We start from the raw sequence: 22,749 nt of genomic DNA, 5'->3' as shown, positions 1-22,749 counted from the left end.
AATAGCAGTGCATAGGAAAATAACTTGATGTAGAAAGATATTTATCAATTATACACACTATATATATATTATTCAAAGTAAACCAGAAAAGGAAAATGCATCATGAGTTTCAAGTAAGGTGGCAGCATTCAAGACCTCCTCCTGGAGCTCCAGTTTCCAAACAGCCCATCACACACACACACACACACACACACACACACACACACACACGGTGATATTCAGGAAACTGCAATGTTCATTCTTCCAGTGTAGGTTTCATTGCATATGGATTTGTAAAGAGACTAATGCAGTCACATGACAAATGCATCCAGCTGAGATCTAGAGGTACATAATCATACCGGCTCTATAGTCCAACAGTAGTAAACAAACTGTACCTTCTTGATTCAAGCTCAAGTCCTTCTAGGCACCAACCAACAGTGGTGGAACCTAACTCGGCAGGGACACTGAAAGCGCATCTCTTTGTCAACTGTTACCTTTGCCCATGCTGCTGCTGACACTCATGATGGAGACATCTGATTGGTCGCTGCAGTGGCTGGAGGGCCGGGATTGGCCAGGGGTCATTTGGGAGGCGGTAGAGACAGTGGCTGGGTAAGGGATGGTGCTGTGGAGGAGGATAAAGGGAGGCTCTGGATAAAGAGGTCTCTGGACTCCAGGGGAGTAGTAGGCTAGTAATTGTCCTATTTGAACATCAGTGATGGGGGACTGGTGGTGCATTGCTGGAGGGTAGCTGTGGGTCAGTGAGTACGTCCTTCTCTGGGCCAGGCTGATGTCCACTGCAGTCATCCTGTCGGACCCAAGCCTCACCGGCAGCTGCTCGCTCTCCTGGGTCTTCATTGGAGACTGGCGGCCTGACAGGCTCTCTGCTGATTGGCTGTGAGGAGAGGGAGTGGGAGGTGCCCTGGGGGAATGGGATGCGCTGCGGTGAAGAGGCGAAGCTGTGGGAGTGGCCAATGGTGAAAGGCCTAGGCTGGGAGATGGAGAACCTGGGGACAGAGGAGGGATGTGATGAGTTTACTGTGTGCCTGAATGCACGATGCACATCAAAATACGTGCTCGTCTCACCATTACCTCTGTTCTGTGACTGGGGTGTGCTCCTGTGTGGTGAGGCTGGTACACACTGCTGAGCTTTGGGCTGCTGGTTTCTGGAGCCCTTCCCTCGTAGTACATCTGTTACCTGAGGACAGAGATCTAAAGGGTTAGGTTACCTGAGGACAGAGATCTAAAGGGTTAGGTTTTCTGGGGACAGAGATCTAAAGGGTTAGGTTACCTGAGGACAGAGATCTAAAGGGTTAGGTTACCTGAGGACAGAGATCTAAAGGGTTAGGTTACCTGAGGACAGAGATCTAAAGGGTTAGGTTACCTGAGGACAGAGATCTAAAGGGTTAGGTTACCTGAGGACAGAGATCTAAAGGGTTAGGTTACCTGGGGACAGAGATCTAAAGGGTTAGGTTACCTGAGGACAGAGATCTAAAGGGTTAGGTTACCTGAGGACAGAGATCTAAAGGGTTAGGTTACCTGGGGACAGAGATCTAAAGGGTTAGGTTACCTGAGGACAGAGATCTAAAGGGTTAGGTTACCTGGGGACAGAGATCTAAAGGGTTAGGTTACCTGAGGACAGAGATCTAAAGGGTTAGGTTACCTGAGGACAGAGATCTAAAGGGTTAGGTTACCTGAGGACAGAGATCTAAAGGGTTAGGTTACCTGGGGACAGAGATCTAAAGGGTTAGGTTACCTGGGGACAGAGATCTAAAGGGTTAGGTTACCTGAGGACAGAGATCTAAAGGGTTAGGTTACCTGGGGACAGAGATCTAAAGGGTTAGGTTACCTGAGGACAGAGATCTAAAGGGTTAGGTTACCTGAGGACAGAGATCTAAAGGGTTAGGTTACCTGAGGACAGAGATCTAAAGGGTTAGGTTACCTGAGGACAGAGATCTAAAGGGTTAGGTTACCTGAGGACAGAGATCTAAAGGGTTAGGTTACCTGGGGACAGAGATCTAAAGGGTTAGGTTACCTGAGGACCGAGATCTAAAGGGTTAGGTTACCTGAGGACAGAGATCTAAAGGGTTAGGTTACCTGAGGACAGAGATCTAAAGGGTTAGGTTACCTGAGGACAGAGATCTAAAGGGTTAGGTTACCTGGGGACAGAGATCTAAAGGGTTAGGTTACCTGGGGACAGAGATCTAAAGGGTTAGGTTACCTGAGGACAGAGATCTAAAGGGTTAGGTTACCTGAGGACAGAGATCTAAAGGGTTAGGTTACCTGAGGACAGAGATCTAAAGGGTTAGGTTACCTGGGGACAGAGATCTAAAGGGTTAGGTTACCTGGGGACAGAGATCTAAAGGGTTAGGTTACCTGGGGACAGAGATCTAAAGGGTTAGGTTACCTGAGGACAGAGATCTAAAGGGTTAGGTTACCTGAGGACCGAGATCTAAAGGGTTAGGTTACCTGAGGACAGAGATCTAAAGGGTTAGGTTACCTGAGGACAGAGATCTAAAGGGTTAGGTTACCTGAGGACAGAGATCTAAAGGGTTAGGTTACCTGAGGACAGAGATCTAAAGGGTTAGGTTACCTGAGGACAGAGATCTAAAGGGTTAGGTTACCTGAGGACAGAGATCTAAAGGGTTAGGTTACCTGAGGACCGAGATCTAAAGGGTTAGGTTACCTGAGGACCGAGATCTAAAGGGTTAGGTTACCTGAGGACCGAGATCTAAAGGGTTAGGTTACCTGAGGACAGAGATCTAAAGGGTTAGGTTACCTGAGGACAGAGATCTAAAGGGTTAGGTTACCTGAGGACAGAGATCTAAAGGGTTAGGTTACCTGAGGACAGAGATCTAAAGGGTTAGGTTACCTGAGGACAGAGATCTAAAGGGTTAGGTTACCTGAGGACAGAGATCTAAAGGGTTAGGTTACCTGAGGACAGAGATCTAAAGGGTTAGGTTACCTGGGGACAGAGATCTAAAGGGTTAGGTTACCTGAGGACAGAGATCTAAAGGGTTAGGTTACCTGGGGACAGCGATCTAAAGGGTTAGGTTACCTGAGAGGACACATTAACAGTGCTGCAATGACAACTAGTGAGTTCACTGCATCTGTGGGGCCTGCTACTGAGTGATCGCATTCCTTAGATTATTTGTGTTTTATTGTTGGTACAGTTTGTTGTGATGACAAGACAATTGTTATTAGGTACATCCACTAGAGGGAAGCACCCACAAGGATTAGTTCAGTCCTATGTCCACACTATCGTTCATTTAACCCACTAACTTCAGTTTTTATTCTCTTACACGTGTAAAGCTATTGATTAGCGTGAAACAGAAAAAAGACCCTCTTCCATAGATCCAGTGCATTAATTTTCTCCTCCCTCACCTTCTTGTTCTTGGCCACCATCGCAGGGGTGTCATTGTGGTAGTTCTTCACACTGCTGTCGGCTCTGTTCTTCAGTAGCAGCCTGGCTGTGTCTACCTGGCCTCGCCCACAGGCACTGTGCAGGGCCGTGTTCCCACTGTACGACTGGACATTCACATTACAGTCATTCTGATGAGGAGGGGGCAGGGAGAGAGGACAGAGGAAGCGGGAGATTGATGACAAGATGTAAAAATAAGTAACACAGTCAGTCTTGGATGGCGATGTGTAACTAAACAGAATCACTTAACATTTTTCTTGTAAATCATCTTCCCAGAAAGGAAATCTAAAGGGGAACAGGGGAGGATCTACAGACCATTTTAAATATAGATGAGCTGACTTAGAACAGCGGAGTCACATACAACACATGTAGCCTTACCTCTATGAGGAAGTGCACCATGTCCATATTGTGGTTCTCTACTGCGTGTATGAGAGGACTGTGGCCACTCTTGATGTCCTGCTTAGAGAGAGGAGAATGGGGACATTCTGTAAAGTGGAACTGGAATTACTCTAATGAGTATTACCTGGTATTGAGTAATTGGATGATGCAGTAGGTTCAGTATGCCAGAATAACTCAAAGCCCATTTGAAATGGCCCAGCATTAAGGGGAGAGATGGAGAGTTAGGTAGGGGAGGGAGGTGACTGACCATAGCGTTGATGTCCGCCCCAGCATCCAGCAGCATTCTGACCAGCTCCTTGTCTCCACCCTGTACAGCTAGGTGGAGAGGGGTGAGTCCTGGAGAAAGAGGGGGGTGGCGGCGATAAGCAGTTAGGGAGAGAATCACACGCACACATGCTCTAGAGCCCATGTGTATTCTAGGGACTTTCTGCTGTTTTGAGTACAAGGCAAACCATGCTGTGCCCAGACTTGTCACACAGACCACCACAGCAGGAAATGCCCTCTTCCCCTCTCTGCCTCACACACCCACCACCATGGGACCCACAGCATGAGTCAAACAGGGGGATATGTGAGAATCAATAATACCAGTAGATTAAGCTCTAATCATATCAAATGGGTAGGTCATTTTCAGTGCAATTCTATTCAACTTACACAACTTAAGTCAGGCAGCAAACATTTGTAATGTGTGCTACATATAACGTTAGTATCTGTGTCGCAACTCAGAAATATTCCCACATGAATATGGGAATTCCTATACATTAGGCATGAATGTTGTAATCATTGTGGGGGCGTTACTGGCTTTATTTGGGGTAGTAGTATACATCCTAGATCTATTATTGTTTTAGTCATGTCTGGCATGACTACCACAAAGGAGCTGGCTGTTTCTGCTATAGACTGTCAATTAGGTCACATTGGAAAGTTAAGGGGAATTTTGAATTTATGAATTGAATTTAAATTAATCCCCTGAATTGTCTCAATTGAAACAGAATTGAGGTCAACTTAGTAGCAGTAGTAACTTACCCTCATAGTTCCTGACCTCCAGGCAAGTCAAGATGGAGGGGTGGGAAAGGACCACAGAGAGGCAGGCCTGCTGGCCGTGTTCACAGCAGAGGTGGACCGCTGTCTGACCGTTACGGTCCAGAGCCCCCGGGTCAGCACCCGCACGCAGCAACGCCCCCACCAGCTGGGCCTGATGGGTAATCACAGCCAGATGAAGAGGGGTCTGAGAAAGAGGGAGATAGAAAATTAATCATTAAACAAGAACATTTGAAAACCAGGGGCCTCATAACTGTAAATTTCACACTAAATATCTGCGGTCACTATTTATGAAAAGACACCACACGTACAAAAATATTGAGATTTATAAACTTGGCACACGCCATACATACGCATGTTTCCTGGTTGTGTGCCCCTTTACTCTTTCTCCTTGTAGGCCTTCGCTACCTCGTGAGTATTAAACCATCACAGAAAAGGTGAGGGATTTTTTATGCAATGATCATGGAAAAGAATAGCCCAGGAATTAATGCCTATTTCTAATTATTTTAAAATGCAAAGATAAATGAAATAGATTCTCACTAAAGGCAAATGATTGCATCTTTTTATTAACTTGTTTATTGTTATGCGTGTCCATCATATCCCGTATTTGCACAAAATACTAATCTACTTGCCTGCTTGCAATGCAATACTTCAACCACTAGAAACTGTGCATACACATGGTCTAAAGTTTGGAGTCAAATTATAAATGCCAACTTTTGCGTGAACGCATGTTTGGGGGTATATTTTGTACATACGCACGGTTTATGAGGTTAACCATTTTTTTTTTTTAACCAAGAGCGGAGGAAGAAGAGATTGGTGTATTACTCCTGTTAATGGAATCGCATCATTTCATCTCCATCCTGTTCTGCAGGGGGAAGGTCACAAGAGCTTATAAACAATGGGCTAGATAAGGTTGGGCATACGTCCCCAAACAAACCAGAGCCGCCCAGTCAGGGCACAGAGGGCTTTCTGGCTTTATCAGCATTAGACATCGGCAGATAAAGATAAAACGCCACACGGGATGGTAAACACACCATCAAAGTCCAAAATACAAAACAGCTAGGAGATGAAGATACAGCCCCATAAAGATGTTTTTTCTTGTTTCAAAATTAGGTGGTGCACCTAAGGTATTTGAGAAAACGAATGCTGTTTCGAGCCAGGTCGAATGTGATCATTGATAAGGTTAAACCTGTTTTGGTGTCAGGAACAGCCCATGTTGTATAGGAAATCCCGGGACCCGACCCAGGTGATTCCAGAGACATACCACTATGCAGGGGATTGCAGATTCAAATCCCTAGACGGGTTTACTGAAAGCACTTGAGCAATCCAGGATCTTCCAGAGATGGCCAATGATTATTTAATTCATAAAACCTGATTTGATAAATGTTAACTTTGTCAGTTGTCCAATGTCCAGAGACATGCAGAAAGGGTTCAGGGAAGTCACTTGATGTGGAATCTATCATTAATCATGCTGAACAATCTCAGTGGTCAGGATGATAATTTAGTTTCACTTTTGATTCAGAAAAAGCACGTACTTACTGTGTGTGTGTGTGTGTGTGTGGAGTGTGGGTGTGTGAGGCTATGTTCCAGTAAAGAACAGCAGTAAAATACCAAAGCACTGGCGGGAGAAAACACTGGTGAAATGCCTCCAATGTCTCAATGCCAGTGGCCTTCACTTCCTGAGAAAACACTCCTATTTCCCTGAATCGTCAGTTACTCATGACTGATCACACACACCCTAGTGTTTGACCTCCCATGAACTACCAACAGTCTGACTCAGTCATCTTGTACTTCCTAGAATGTCCCTGAACATGAAGCTGTGAAGGACGTAACCAGCAACATGTCACAATACTTAATCAAAGGCACAGGTCAAATAAAGGCTTTTATGATGGTCCACAAACACTCCAAAGTTCATTGAGTTTAGTACTAGCTTCCTGTAAACCATTCCAGAATAACAAACAACAAAACAGATAAGAGGGGCAGAGAGTGGGGAGGGAGTGGGTAAGAAGAAGGGGGAGCATAGGGTAAGAAAGCCAGGGAGAGGAATAGCTGGAAGCAGTACAGGCAAGGGGAAAGACGGGATAAGAGAGGGAAAATCCCTTCCCTCTCCCCTGCTGGCTGTGTGTCCACAGAGTTAAATTCCAATGAAATGAGCAGATAAACCAGAAGAACAGAGGAGTGGAGGGGAGAGTTCTAGGTATGAGGAAAAGCCTTGAACAGGTGGTTGTGTGCCAGACAAAGATACAAAGAACAGGGGGAGGAGGAGGTAAAAACAATGAGAAATTAAAGGTGTGCATTGGGTGTACTTCCTGTTAATGTTCTAGTTGTGCAACTTCCCAGGAAAGACTAACAAAGTCCCTTACCATACCATGGAAGAGCTCATTTTATTACGTCTTTACAAGTTTCAATAATTTGTATAATTTATGCAGTTATAGGAGGGGTCAACTCACAATGTACTGAGTTAAGATCAGAGAGATAGACAGCCAGAGAGATGGAGACTAGCGCAGAAAGGGAAAGTCCCTGATTCTACCCTCTAAACCTCAGCAACAACTTATGTTGAGAAACAGCGGGGGGGGGGGGGGGGGGGGGGGTCATGTGACTTCTCAGAATGAGGATACTAAGTGCACATACACATGCACTACACATGCACTGTAGAAGCCTCACACAATACACTGCATGCCACAAGCACACACACACAGACAGCCAAAGCATAATGTACAAAGTGGCAACAGTAGCATTAAGGACATGGTCATTAATTTGCAATATCTGAACAGTTTCCAGGGAACTTGAATAATCTAACATGGGAGTAGCATTGGCCAGAGAATTGGGAAGTGCACCAGCTAGTAGATGTCAGTGTTTGGTTAGTAGTAGTGACAGTGTGGGAGTATCAAACAGCTGTTTCATAGCACCAGTGCTGCAGCTGATCTGGTAGTCGCACAATGTGCACATGCAACTCAGTACTGGTATTAACTCTGTCAAACCGTTTAATTAAAGTGACCACTGAAGTGTTGTTTGGACTGTACAACATATATTGAACTGCTAGAAAAAGTTGTTTTTTTGCTGACACAGTATAATTATCTGGCATTGTCAAAAGAGCTTGGCAGGCTTTGTGTGAAATTATTGTGGAGTGTGTTTAAGATTTTTATTTGGGGTTACAGACTATCCTATATAGTCATTTACTTGTGATTAGAACTGACAAATCTAATAAACAATTAGAAAATGGGTTGTCAGGCTTGGCAATAGGTCTGTGCTAGATAACAAAACTACCCTATCTGGTAGTCACATCATCGTGGCGAACATCATGTCTCTCAGCCTGGACTGAAATCTCCCCCTGGCTCCTCACATGGCATGAACGTATGCAGCCTGTCTGCTAGACTATACACTACAGACAGGATATCACTGTAAATGCCTCAGTCTCACGTCAACGCTGAGAACACACAACAAATGGTACCGACGTTATTTCTGGTAAGTGAGCAATGTGTTGTCTGAAACCCCAGTTCTGTGTGTGTGGTGTGTGTGTGTGTGTGTGTGTGTGTGTGTGTGTGTATGAAGGGTTCAGGGTGATTTCTCTGGGGTGATTAAGCAGACTACCAGAGCTGCAGAGAGAATGTGGCATTGACAGGGCGTGGTGGTACGCTGGAGGGAGGAAGAGGACTCATTTGAAAGTGATGGGAAAAGGCCATGGGGCATTGATAGACTGAGAAAGGTGCAGAAGATGGAACTCAACAGAACAGACCACAAATCAACATCACTTCAGAACACACAGCCCTGAACAAAGGCTACCAATCATAGCACATCCTTCCAAGCAATAGGCTTGCGCATGTGACTTTGGCCTGCGTTAAGCACAGGTAACCAGAAACTACATTTCTTCTGATAACCGGCAGCCGAGAGGTGTCTGTACAGTAAAGAGGCTGGGTGAGGAGGAAATCAAGGACTTCCTCTTTCACACCTTTCCTTATTGTGCTCTGAAGTCTGCAGTGAGTGGCAGGTGTGTGTATGTGTGTACATGTTTTCCTATATCATCAGGACCCCAATGTCCTAACATTTCACCGTAATGTCCTGAAAAAGGTAGGAAAACAAATGCTATTTTAAGCTTAAGGGTTTTGGGGTTAGGGAAAATAAGATTTTTTTACACTGCAAAAACTCCTAACATTTCTAAAAACACAGCTGTGTGTGCTCGTGCATGTATCTCACCTGTCTCAGGTTGTTGTAGATGTCCAGGTCTGTGTGAACCAGTCCCAGGAGAAGGATCATTCTTTGGATCTGAGCTTCCTGCCCCTGCACCACTGCTATGTGAAGAGCCCTGTAACAAACACACACACACACACACACACACACACACACACACACACACACACACACACACACACACCCAAGTCAAAACTACACACAAAATTCTGATATTTAAACCAATAAATTGACACACACATCCTTTTCACACAACTCCAGCATGATTGTAAAGTGGCTGCTGATATGTCCTGACACAGAAACATCCTGACTAACCTTTAAGCCAGAGAAATCCTATGGCCTACAAACTGACTGACACACGAACTGGCATGTGATGGCTGGCATGTGGCATGTGATGGCTGGCTGTGTGTAAAACCTTTACACAATTGCAGTAGAAAGTTTACACAAGCCCACAATATGTTTTGACAAATTCAGGCTAACCCATAATCTATATATTATTGAATGACTGAGCACTGGCCAACTTCACTTGACCTATGACCTGATTCTCCACAACTGACAGTTAGGCTGAGAGGAGAGCAGTGTGGTGCATGACTCATTACAAAGCCTGTTGAAAACTGATCAAGGTGATTAGGAAACTGCTATTTATATGGTATGTAAAGTGAAAGAACAGAGGAATAAGGAAGAATGACAGGAGTTCTTGAAAAAAAAAAAAATATCAGAAACTAATTTCAGTAAACTCGTTTGGTTTGGTATAATTTCCTGTTGTGTGACAATGGCACAGCCCTCTGTATTGGGGAAGATAATCACCATTAAAACTACGGTCTCTATTAGGGGCTTTCTGTGTGTTTTCATGTCTTTCAGCTTCCTCCAATGAATATCAATCATAAATGCAGAACAAGAGAAAAAGGTTATGACAGGAAATTGGGTAGGGACATTTTGAGAGAACAATTTAAAAGTACCTTCACTGAGAATTTGGGGTTAGCACAAATTTACAGAAATGTACGTTTTTTTTGGTCTACTTCCTGATCTGTTGTCCATTATACAGAGTTACAACAGACTAAAGAACATATCGGTGTTTGGCATGTCTACCTAATGCACATACAACTAAAGACAGTCTGAGGAGATGAGTAACAACATATTTGCATACTGCAAAGTGGAAATGGAAGATAAAGAAAAATACATAGGCCTACACACAAAGAGACCATCTTTCATGCATTGCTCAAAGACAACTCTATGACAGCTCTTATACAAAACAAATTTAGCAGAACACCTTTTTAATCTCCAGCATCTACCTTGTTGGCTTTTTAACACTGGTCACAAATGGTACGTGCTGCAGGCCTATACAATACAAATGTTATGTCCTGAGACAAAACATATGTCATCCTCTTTCAGAGAGTTGTAAGTTATGTCATACATTCCTACACATAACTACACTGAACAAAAATATAAACGCAACATGTAAAGTGTTGGTCCCAGGTTTCATGAGCTGAAATAAAAGATCCCAGAAATGTTCCAAAAGCTTATTTCTCAAATTTTTTACACATTTGTTTACATCCCTGTTAGTGAGCATTTCTTCTTTGCCAAGATAATCCATCCACGTGACAAGTGTGGGATTGATTAAACAGGATGATCAGTATCTGACCGTAAGGCGCTACATAGGGTAGTGCGTCTGGCCCAATACATCACTTGGGCCAAGCTTCCTGCCATCCAGGACCTATATACCAGGCGGTGTCAGAGAAAGGCCCAAAAAACTGTCAAAGACTCCAGTCACCCAAGTCATTTTATTTTGATTTAGTAAATATTTTCTTAACTCTATTTCTTGAACTTTACTGTTGGTTATGGGCTTGTAAGTAAGCATTTCACGGTAAGGTCTACACCTGTTGTAGTTGGCGCATGTGACAAATAAAATTAGATTTGACATGTGCACCTTGTGCTGAGGACAATAAAAGGCCACTAAAATGTGCAGATGTCTCACAACACAGTGCCACAGGTGTCTCAAATTTTGAGGGAGCATGCAACTGGTATGCTGACTGCAGGAATGTTCACCAGAGCTTTTGCCAGATAATTGAATGTTCATTTCTCTACCATAAGCCACCTCCAATGTAATTTTAGAGAATTTGGTATTATGTCCAACCAACCTCACAACGTGTATGGTGTTGTGTGGGCGAGTCAATCTTGCAACCTTTCAGTTACTAGTCCAACGCTCTAACCACTAGGCTATCTGCCTCCCTGGTACGGGCAGGCATAAGCTACGGACAACAAACACAATTGAATTTTATCAATGGCAATTTGAATACTCAGAGATACCGTGACATGATCCTGAGGCCCATTGTCGTGCCATTTATCCGCCGCTATCACCTCATGTTTCAGCATGATAATGCCCCATGTCGCAAAGATCTGTACACAATTCCTGGAAGCTTAAAATGTCCCAGTTCTTCCATGGCCTGCATACTCACCAGACATGTCACCCATTGAGCATGTTTGGGATGCTCTAGATCGATGTGTACGACATCGTCCGTTTTGTCACCAAAGCCCCATATACTACCCACCACTGCGATCTGTATGCTCTCGTTGGCTGGCCCTTGCTTCACATTCGTCGCTAAACCCACTGGCTCCAGGTCATCTATAAGTCTTTGCTAGGTAAAGCCTCGTCTTATCTCAGCTCACTGGTCACCATAGCAGCACCCACCGGTAGCACGCGCTCCAGCAGGTATATTTCACTAGTCACCCCTAAAGCCAATTCCTCCTTTGGTCGCCTTTCCTTCCAGTTCTCTGCTGCCAATGACTGGAACGAACTGCAAAAAAAAAATCACTGAAGCTGGAGACTCATATCTCCCTCACTAACTTTAAGCACCAGCTGTCAGAGCAGCTCACAGATCACTGCACCTGTACATAGCCCATCTGTAAATAGCCCATCCAACTACCTCATCCCCATACTGTTATTTATTTTTGCTCCTTTGCACCCCAGTATCTCTACTTGCACACTCATCTTCTGCGCATCGATCACTCCAGTGTTTAATTGCTATATTGTAATTATTTCGCCACTATGGCCTATTTATTGCCTTACCTCCCTTATCCTACCTCATTTGCACACACTGTATATATACCTTTTCTATTGTATTATTGACTGTATGTTTGTTTATTCAATGTGCAACTCTGTTGTTGTTTATGTTGCACTGCCTTGCTTTATCTTGGCCAGGTCGCAGTTGTAAATGAGAACTTGTTCTCAACTAGCCTACCTGGTTAAATAAAGGTCAAATAAAAAATAAAATCGTGTCCCAGTTCTCGCCAATATCCAGCAAGTTCGCACAGACATTGAAGAGGAGTGGGACAACATTCCACAGGCCACAATCAACAGCCTGATCAACTCTGAAGGAGATGTGTCGCGCTGCATGAGGCAAATCGTAGACACACCAGATACTGACTGGTTTTCTGATCCACGCTTCTACCTTTAAGGTGTCTGTGACCAACAGATGCATATCTGTATTCCCAGTCATGTGAAATTCATAGATTAGGGCCTAATACATTTATTTCAATTGACTGATTTCCTTATATGAACTGTAACTTAGTAAAATATTAGAAATTGTTGCATTTCTATTTTTGTTCGGTAGAAATAGTACTAGTCCATAGCTTGAGCCAACAATTCCCTTAGCATCAACAAATTAAACAGGTTTTAAAAAAGAAAATCACAACTTATGTTGGAGGGCTCGTGTGTGAGATAGGGAGAGGTCATACAGCTTAGCCCTGTTTTGCCAGGCAGAGAGAGACGGACTTGACAGCTTAAGTAATATTTGGGTGCCAAGCCGAAACATTATTCTTTCTCAGCTTAAGGCAAGTCCTAACAGAACACTTATCAGCATACGGCCTTGGGTGGATCTCATAACTGCCTCTCTTGAAGACAGGTGCGTGCCTACCTGCACTTATGAGTTATTAAACCTAACATTATGCATTAGGAACATATAGGGCAGTATGTTACTAATACAGACTGATCATTGAGACATTGTTCATCTCTGATCAACCTGTGTCACCGTAGACCTTCATATTCACACACACTTAGAGTGGCTGGATGGATGCATCTTTCACAAAACAATCACAACACAACACGTATAATGCATAGCACAGGTGTGGAGATATGTGGTAACATTATACAGAGCCTGAGGTTTGGAGGCGGGTGTTTGACTGACGTCAATGCAGAAGGCAGGTCTAACCAATCACAACTAGCCATCTCATCCGTGTAGCTAGTGTAACAGACCAAAACATGTCAACAAACCATAGCCAATACAACCTTGTTTTCCTCAATTCTTGTTCAACTTGAGTAAACAAATCTTTCACATAGAGAAAGACACAATAGGAATGACAGTTTGTCTTTGGAATTGAAACCCATCTCCATACAAGTGTAGTTCTAACCGGCACTGTGGTGACTGGTGCAACTGAAGATGACCACAAGACAGTCTCGTAACAGTAAAACGTGCGACAGTGTTGACGCCCCTCTCTCGCAATCTGACCTGACTAACGGCCATACGGCACAGTGAAGCCACTCAGCCGTCTGATCAGTGTGAAAAGCAGAACTTGTGTTTGGCCGTGTATGTCGGTTCTTTCCTCAAAGTTCACCTTTCCGGTAAGTGAGAACCACCCATCACCACACACCATACAAAACACCCCTGACCACGTTTACAAGTGTATCTGTTGTAGGGCTGACCCCATTTAGTCGACTTGTCGATTGTTTGGTCGACCAACATTTTTTTTGTTGAGCAATATAAAATATATATACACTGCTCAAAAAAATAAAGGGAACACTTAAACAACACAATGTAACTCCAAGTCAATCACACTTCTGTGAAATCAAACTGTCCACTTAGGAAGCAACACTGATTGACAATACATTTCACATGCTGTTGTGCAAATGGAATAGACAACAGGTGGAAATTATAGGCAATTAGCAAGACACCCCCAATAAAGGAGTGGTTCTGCAGGTGGGGACCACAGACCACTTCTCAGTTCCTATGCTTCCTGGCTGATCTTTTGGTCACTTTTGAATGCTGGTGGTGCTTTCACTCTAGTGGTAGCATGAGACGGAGTCTATAACCCACACAAGTGGCTCAGGTAGTGCAGCTCATCCAGGATGGCACATCAATGCGAGCTGTGGCAAGAAGGTTTGCTGTGTCTGTCAGCGTAGTGTCCAGAGCATGGAGGCGCTACCAGGAGACAGGCCAGTACATCAGGAGACGTGGAGGAGGCCGTAGGAGGGCAACAACCCAGCAGCAGGACCGCTACCTCCGCCTTTGTGCAAGGAGGAGCAGGAGGAGCACTGCCAGAGCCCTGCAAAATGACCTCCAGCAGGCCACAAATGTGCATGTGTCTGCTCAAACCGTCAGAAACAGACTCCATGAGGGTGGTATGAGGGCCCGACGTCCACAGGTGGGGGTTGTGCTTACAGCCCAACACCGTGCAGGACGTTTGGCATTTGCCAGAGAACACCAAGATTGGAAAATTCGCCACTGGCGCCCTGTGCTCTTCACAGATGAAAGCAGGTTCACACTGAGCACGTGACAGAGTCTGGAGACGCCGTGGAGAACGTTCTGCTGCCTGCAACATCCTCCAGCATGACCGGTTTGGCGGTGGGTCAGTCATGGTGTGGGGTGGCATTTCTTTGGGGGGGCCGCACAGCCCTCCATGTGCTCGCCAGAGGTAGCCTGACTGCCATTAGGTACCGAGATGAGATCCTGAGACCCCTTGTGAGACCATATGCTGGTGCGTTTGGCCCTGGGTTCCTCCTAATGTAAGACAATGCTAGACCTCATGTGGCTGGAGTGTGTCAGCAGTTCCTGCAAGAGGAAGGCATTGATGCTATGGACTGGCCCGCCCGTTCCCCAGACCTGAATCCAATTGAGCACATCTGGGACATCATGTCTCGCTCCATCCACCAACGCCACGTTGCACCACAGACTGTCCAGGAGTTGGCGGATGCTTTAGTCCAGGTCTGGGAGGAGATCCCTCAGGAGACCATCCGCCACCTCATCAGGAGCATGCCCAGGCGTTGTAGGGAGGTCATACAGGCACGTGGAGGCCACACACACTACTGAGCCTCATTTTGACTTGTTTTAAGGACATTACATCAAAGTTGGATCAGCCTGTAGTGTGGTTTTCCACTTTAATTTTGAGTGTGACTCCAAATCCAGACCTCCATGGGTTGATAAATTGGATTTCCATTGATTATTTGTGTGATTTTGTTGTCAGCACATTCAACCATGTAAAGAAAAAAGTATTTAATAAGATTATTTCATTCATTCAGATCTAGGATGTGTTGTTTAAGTGTTCCCTTTATTTTTTTTGAGCAGTATATATTTTTTTATGGCAAAAGAGTCTTGTCGGATTCCCGTCTGTCTCAGTGGACTAATCCATTGCGGAGGCCGCTGGGATTGCTCATTAGTATCACCAGTAGTACATTTACCTTTCATTTCCATAATTTCTAGTCTACAATGTTTTATGGTAATTTTTGTTAATGCATTCAATATATTATTACTACAGTATTTTACCATTCTCATTGTCGGAGTGGACACGTTGTTTGAGGACTGCACAACCTAGGCTACACTTCTGAGGAACATGTTTTGGTTTATTTCATTCCATTTACGAGTTGTCAATTTACAAGCACCTGATTATACATACAAGTAGGCCTAGGCTACCTGGTCTGCGTGCAAATGTAGGCCTAGAAATGTGCCCATTTGGGGATCTGATAGTATTTCTGATTGTCTTACCTCACCACCACAGTAGAACTTCTGAAAGTCATTTTTTTCCCACCTCAAACAGTGAGTAAACTAAGTCTGTTTTTACATCCATTGAGAATGTCAAGGTCATCCTATTTGAAAAATATTTTCAGCTCTCTTTCAATAACCACTCAGCATGAAAGGGGGAAAAAATGTCATGCTCTGATCCGGTGGAAACATCATAAAATAAGCGTACCTGATTTCTACTTATCCCTTGCGCAAATAGCCTAGAGCTAAGTCCTTCCGGAGCTCACAGTAGCGGCACTTCACTACCGCCTTCATTTACCTAAAAACTCCCACAAGATCAACATTGGCATTCAAGTGATTACAGTGATAATAGGTAATCCATCAAAAACCACTGACTGGGTTCTCCCATGCAGTGAGGAAGCAGAATGAATGAATCTGCAGCAGTCTTTTCGTCACGGAGTAAACATGTATGTGTGGAGTATGTGAGTAGACGACAAACATGCATTATTGCAGCACAATGAGGATGGCAACAGTAATGGCATCAGTTCTGATTAAAAAGAGTCCCCAGATGACTATTTGCGAGGTGCGTCTCCTAACATTCCTCAAAAAGCTATCAAACACCTAACTGACCTAGTAACAGGTGTCTCCACTCAATGGTGAGATTATCACACACTTGAACAAGGTGTGTGTGTCTCTCTCTCGCTCTCTCGCTCTCTCGCTCTCTCTCTCTCGCTCTCTCTCTCGCTCTCTCTCTCTCAAGATGAAACTGTGCTTTCCTGGAAGTGGGGCAGACCACAGCCCCAGATAACCCAAAGCACACTGACGCAGGAGCGCTGGGCCACACTCAAACACACACTGAGTGACAGAGACTGGCAGTGGCATACATACGGCATCCTGTTTGGGGGGAGGTGAGGGAATACGGGTTGCTGTGGCCAGCAGACCACTTGAGAGAGTGATGACTTTAAGACAGGTGTATTAAACAAAAAGGGAACCAGAAACACACCACAGTCCAACTTACATCCTTTTCAGAAAACATTTTAGTCATTAGCAGGTGTTGTTAGCCAGAATGCATTCATTTCTTACTTTTTGGAAACTGGACCTCAGTGGGAATTGAACCAACAACTCTGACATTGCAATTACCAAGCTCTACCAACTGAGCCACATGGGACACCCTGAGACTGGAGCCTGACATAGCCTTTATGGTTGCCTGTTAGTTTTAGATATATTATTTATTGATCTTTAAAGCAGCCTCTATGGTCCTGGCCTTTGGAACAGACTGCAGGAGGATCTGAGGGCAGGCCTCAGAAACTGGAGACATTTTTAAGAAAAATCTTAAGACATAACCTTTTTTGCCTTGCTTTTAATATTTTAGTCATACTATTAAATAAAAAATAAAAAAATGGTATACCATTCTATATTTATTTTAATCAATTAGTCTCATGTCCACTTATTTTATTATTGTTTTACTATTTTATTTGTTAAGCACTTTGAAATGCAAATGTATCCTCTAAGAAATGTGGTATATAAATAAAGTTTGATTTGATTTTTGCCATGGCAGCACTATAGCTACTTCCTCCAGTTTATTGACCCCTCCCCTACCTACATGTCTGCATAGGTTGGAAGCATATCCCTGGCCAAGCACAGCGGTGAGCCAAAGTTGTTGGGTACTATACATGTGGTTTGCAAGAAACTGCTGAACAAACTTCATCCCCACCTGTATTCTAAAAGCATGACAATACCCATCACAAATACATGATGTACTGTCCCCATGTTACTGCACTGACTGCACAGCTGTCTCTCAATCAAGCAGCTAGATGGACAATGAACAAGGGAGAATGAGACAGGGGTGAGAGATGAACAGGGGAGCGTGTGACAGAGGGGTGAGAGAATGTTAATGAGAGATAAGCAGGGAAGAGATCAAAAGAAAAAGCGAGAGAGAGGGAGAGAGAGAGAGAGAGAGAGAGAGAGAGCGAGCGGTAAATGAGGAAGTGAGGAGCGGATGTTTGGGTTTTTGAGCTCATTCATTTAAAAACACACAGAAATGAAAACAGAGAGATACAGAAAGACCTGAGAAAACCGCAGTCACACATTGAGAGGCGCACGCTCAGAGGTTTTCCCGAAACTGAGGGGCGATGAGAACTGAGGATTAACACCCCATTGACGTAAGCACGCACACACAGACACACTTGGGGATGGTGGGGGGCTGAGAAGCAGCACTGTCTTTCTGCTGAAAGCTAACTTTTCATCAGACAGACCACAATACAAGTAGGTACCAGCCAGGGAAATGTACTTTACAGTCTACCACTTCATCAAGTAGTTTGACTTCATAAGAACAGCACCCAAATATGAGAACAGCACCCAAAAGCCCCAGCGCAACCACCTAGGTACTGTTTGATTAAAAAAAATATATATTTAAAAAAGATACAAAAAAAACGAGCACTGGAATGCAAATGAACTTTTATAAGGATACATTTTCTTAAACATCTTGTGATCAGATGGCAAGGTGTTTTCTTCCTGGTTGATTTCAGTGCCGGTCCCTGGGCTCTACATCACATGAAATCATCCCAAGCGGAACTGCTGTGTCTCGAAACCCACATCCAGGTCTGCACTCTCTCGATCATGTGTTTGTTGTGATGGGATGCAAATGAGTGACACACAGCACTTAAACTACAGGAACATGACTTTGCAATGCCATTCTTGGATGGACTTATGATTTCAGTCACATGAGTGTTTTTGTATCGTCCTCACATTTCTGTCAGTGAACGGGTGAGTGCTCAGGTGTTGAAGGTCGGAGAGGGCATCGGTGCGTGAGGTTGGTATTAACATGTGATTTAATGTACCCCACCCACTCCTTAACCTCAAACATAAGGTGACCAGACGTCCCTGATTTCCCGGGGACAGTCCCCGATTTTGGTGGCCTGTCCCCGGCTAGTACCGGAAATGTCCCTGATTATCCCCCAGAAAGAAAAGCCACTCTGAAGTTAAATTGAGGCTGATATTTCAGTAATCAAAAGCTGTATGCAATCGGATTTCAATGTCAAATTTGTCTCACCACTTGTATCAAACTTGTTTGCTCCCTTCTATGAGAACATTTGGTCAGTGATACATTGTAACAACCGCATGAACAACCATGCCCATAGCCAGAAAACCTTTCCAACCACATAGGCTACCAAACTGGGGTGATTCAAAAATGACCACGGTAGGCTAAAATTAAGAAACATTTGAGGGGTTAATCAATTTCTGTGTTATAAATAATTAAAGTATTTGAAAGGACTGTAGCGGAAATGTATAGTTAAAAATAGTTCCATGGGTGGCCTCCCGAGTGGTGCAGTGGTCTGAGGCACTGCATTGCAGTGCTAGCTGTGCCACTAAGGAACCTGGTTTGAGTCCAGGCTCTGTCGCAGCCGGCCATGACCGGGAGACTAATGGGGTGTGCACAATTAGCCCAGCATCGCCCGGGTTAGGGGAGGGTTTGGTCGGCAAGGATGTTCCTGTCCCATCGCGCACTAGCGACATCTGTGCAACGCCTGCTGACATGGTCGCCAGGTGTACGGTGTTTCTTCCGACACATTGGTGCGGCTGGCTTCCTGGTGAAGCGGGTGTTGTGTCAAGAAGCAGTGTGGCTTGGCTGGGTTGTGTTTCGGAGGACGCACAGCTCTTGACCTTTGCCTCTCCCGATTCCGTACGGGAATTGCAGCGATGGGGCAGGACTGTAACTACCAATTGGGGAGAAAAAGGTGTATAAATAAAGATAAAAAAATGTTACAAAAAAATTCTAATTCCATGGGATATTTTAATCTTCTTTCTTAGTTATTTTTTGTTATGTGTTGTTATCTGGTCACCTTACTCTAATAGTCATCCCAGCCTCCCAGAGACAAGCCAGTGTCTCATGAATACTCACACAAACAATGCAAACAGACAAAGAACACGACACACACAGAGTACAGATCACAGAGATTAAGTTCTATCCCAGAATCCCCCTCACCCAGTGACACTTTCACTGAGCAGCAGAGCAGAGAATTGGCTCCATTAATCATTACAGAGACAGGAAGTGAAATGAAGGTAAAGAATGTGGTGGGGTGGGGTAAGGGTACACACAGCACACTCCTCTCTCACCACCAACACACCCCTCACAGCCAGGTGAATCATAGACCAAAAGAAACAAACACAGACTGTGTGACATCTCCTCTCCCTCCAACACATACCCAACTGATCAGGGTCATATGTAAAAAAAAATTGAAATGGAAAACAAAAATGACTTACTGAACTCGATCCAGTCCATAGCTCCTAGCAGGAAGTTAGGGTTAGTAAGGAACCCTCACAGGGCAACAGTACTACTCTAGGCCCCATCTGCTACATGAGACTAACAGAAGTTCAATGCATGTAGGGTTTTCAAAAACAAACATACGTGTCGCCATCGTTGTCTTGGCGTGTCGCCAGGGCAACATCTGCCAGCAGGTGTTCGGTGTGTCCGGGGTAAAGAGAGGACTCGAGGTGAGAGACAGGCACCTTCAAAACCAGCGGTGACCTGCTGGGCCATGAGTAGAATGGGTACCCTGGATAGGGATCTGGGTGACAGAGGGAGGGAGGGGGTAGATAGAGAGAGATGTTTGGTACAATGCCATGAAATAAGGAAATTACAGGTGACCCATTGACATGTTTTGCAAGTTTTTAATCAGTTCAATCATTTATCGCTGGAAGGTCTGGCAAAACAGTTTCTCAATGACTGGGGTTCCAAAACAAGGACTAATCACTGCACAATGACACACGATCTATGAACGAACATTCCACAGAGAAAATCCGTTTCTGACTCATAAAAGCAAATGACCACTAACTGATTCAGCAGTATATTCTCTTTCAAACCAATAACTTTGATTATGGTCAAATGAATACAGTTATAACATGACTGTCTGATATAGAGCAAAACAAACGTTGTAATCCTTAGGAGAAAAAAAACTATGAACATGCGATAGGATAAACTTTGAATAATAATGTAATTGTCTGTACACTTTCATTTAAATATTTTTTCACTTGTCTTTTGCCAGGGCGACTAACTTACAGTAAGACCGGAGTGCTTGCATTGAACGAACCGGATCGATGCTTTGGTGTTCATTGTCAAAACCGCTGGCGGCGGACAATTGTCTGTGTGAGACCGATGCCAGGGTACCAATGCTCTCATCGTCGTAGCTCTTTAATAAAATCTTTGGAGGACTCGGTCTGCAGCACAAGTCTTTGTTTTTGTAGGGGGATAAGCGCTCCTCTCTCCCGGGTGGGGTACGTGACTGTTCCGGCGTCTCCCATTCAGTAGGAAATTGACGTTTCCTAAAAGGAAGCCACGAGGAAGATATGTTCTGTGTTCGTGTGTCTGTTGTGCTGCTCTCTCCAGGGTTCGGAGTGAACGGCGTGTGAGAAGTTGCAGCTGGGGAGTGTTTTTTCTCCAGAAAAGCCGGGTTTCCCGTTTTCACAGGAGGTTTTATCAACGACACTCCACAACGATGCTCCAGCGGCTCCACAGTGTGGCTGGGATTTCCGTTTGGACAGTCATCCTCCGCGAGGGGGGCAGCGGGATACTGCGTTCTCACACTGACGGAGCGACCTTTGCTGGTGGGAGTCCTGTCGGCGCCGCTCCCACGCTCCCTCGTTGTGGTGCTCAGATCCAGCGGCACTGTGGTTTGAGTCTGGTGACCGTTCATGGTCATGGTCCTCCGCATGAACACGAATCAAGTATCCTGGAATCAGCCTCGGGTGTTTGTCGTCTCAAAACATAGCAGTGATTCCAATGTCAATTCAATGTATGTTTTCTATAGCCTAGGCACAGTCTCCTTCTCCACGAAAGTATCCAAATGTTGTTTTGCATTGGGAGTTTAATAATGTAATTTGCCATGCCAATAGAAGAATGGCTCGAGGATATTCTCCAAATCCATAAATGTTCCTTTTGAGAAGATTAGTGTAAACTGATACAAATACGTTTCTTAAAATAATTAAATCATACAACTGAGTTGTAGTAAATGCTCAGAATGATAAATATAAGACTTTTGAATAACCTAACTGACGGTAACACACCTGCAATATAAGTGCAGGTAGGCAAGTGAAGAAAATCAATAGGCTATTGTGTTCCTTCTTTTATTGCAACGAATCAAATAGTCCGTAAACTGTCTCTCTCTCTCTCATTCACATAACCAAATCCGCGAAACCGGGGCTTTCCCTTTCGGATAAGAATTAACTCTTTACCTTCCTGTTTGCAAACTGAAACAGTGCGCTCCGACGGTCTACTTTTTTTAACCAACACCTTTAAAATATTAAAGGTTTAGTGTAGCCTACGTAACTGAAGTGTTCAATGGTAATTAAGGCATATATGATTGATTTCATTCACTTAATGTTTGAATGCCTGTTTTACCCCGGTTTGGGCTATGGATTAATCTAGTATGTCAACGATACCAAATGTTTTTTCTGATTTTAATTCAGGACTAGCACAAACAATGCTAGAGAAACAATGCTCGAATTCTGTATAGAGCGCATTTGGCACCAGGAAGTTGTGAGGAAAAAAGGGGTTTGCATGTGCTCTAATCCAGGGGTTTCAAACTCATTTCATGGAGGGTCTAGTGTCTGCAGTTTTTTCCTTTCAATTAAGCAATAGACAACCAGGTGTTGGCAGTTCCTTACGAAGTAGTGTCCTTGATTTATCAATCAAGTACGATAGAGGAGAGAAAACCCTCAGCCACTCAGCCCTCCATGGAATGAGTTTGACACATGTGATCTAATGGGTTGATCATATGGTGTCGTCGGTGTCATTCCACTGTAGTTTCCCAGGGTTTACCAATTCAGCGGGATCTCCCCACAGTTGATAGGCCTATTGGGGATAAACTCATATCCTGTAGCAGTAACTGGATGGAGCATTGACTGGATGACTCTCTGTCTGACCATCTGACCTCTGTCATTGGAGAAAATAACCTTCTGGGTGGTGAGCCACCTGGAGGTTTGCCAGTTCGAATCCCGGGT

General features: G+C 44.3%; 1 protein-coding gene across 2 annotated transcripts; it reads right to left on the bottom strand.

Annotated features, from left to right (window-relative positions):
- Nucleotides 1–20: 20 nt before the first annotated feature.
- LOC106577470 (uncharacterized) lies at nucleotides 21–21,925 on the bottom strand. Of its 2 annotated transcripts, none has more exons than XM_045712981.2 (9): nucleotides 20,810–21,925; nucleotides 20,159–20,318; nucleotides 9,026–9,134; nucleotides 4,817–5,018; nucleotides 4,044–4,132; nucleotides 3,776–3,856; nucleotides 3,361–3,528; nucleotides 1,069–1,174; nucleotides 21–983 (listed from the first exon to the last, which is right to left on the bottom strand). In XM_045712981.2, exons 1-9 carry the CDS (start codon nucleotides 21,459–21,461, stop codon nucleotides 463–465), a joined length of 2,088 nt encoding a protein of 695 aa, XP_045568937.1. In that variant the 5' UTR covers nucleotides 21,462–21,925; the 3' UTR covers nucleotides 21–462. The 2 variants fall into 2 exon arrangements, with proteins under 2 accessions (XP_045568937.1, XP_045568938.1); XM_045712982.2 differs by having other exon boundaries at nucleotides 3,776–3,853.
- Nucleotides 21,926–22,749: the final 824 nt, after the last annotated feature.

This window comes from Salmo salar, chromosome 02 (genome assembly GCF_965601325.2).
Source record: "Salmo salar chromosome 02, fSalSal1, whole genome shotgun sequence".
Lineage (NCBI taxonomy): Eukaryota > Metazoa > Chordata > Actinopteri > Salmoniformes > Salmonidae > Salmo > Salmo salar.
Note: the sequence above shows the minus strand (reverse complement) of the source record. Positions and strands in the feature narration are given on the sequence as shown.

Excerpts from the sequence above, each read along its gene's own strand:
- LOC106577470 (XM_045712981.2), bottom strand. The coding sequence starts at position 21,461 with ATGCGGAGGACCATGACCATGAACGGTCACCAGACTCAAACCACAGTG. Across the intron at positions 5,019-9,025 it reads TCTACAACAACCTGAGACAG|ACCCCTCTTCATCTGGCTGT; the intron begins GTGAGATACATG and ends CCTCTTTCTCAG. Across the intron at positions 4,133-4,816 it reads GGAGGTCAGGAACTATGAGG|GACTCACCCCTCTCCACCTA; the intron begins GTAAGTTACTAC and ends CTCTTTCTCCAG.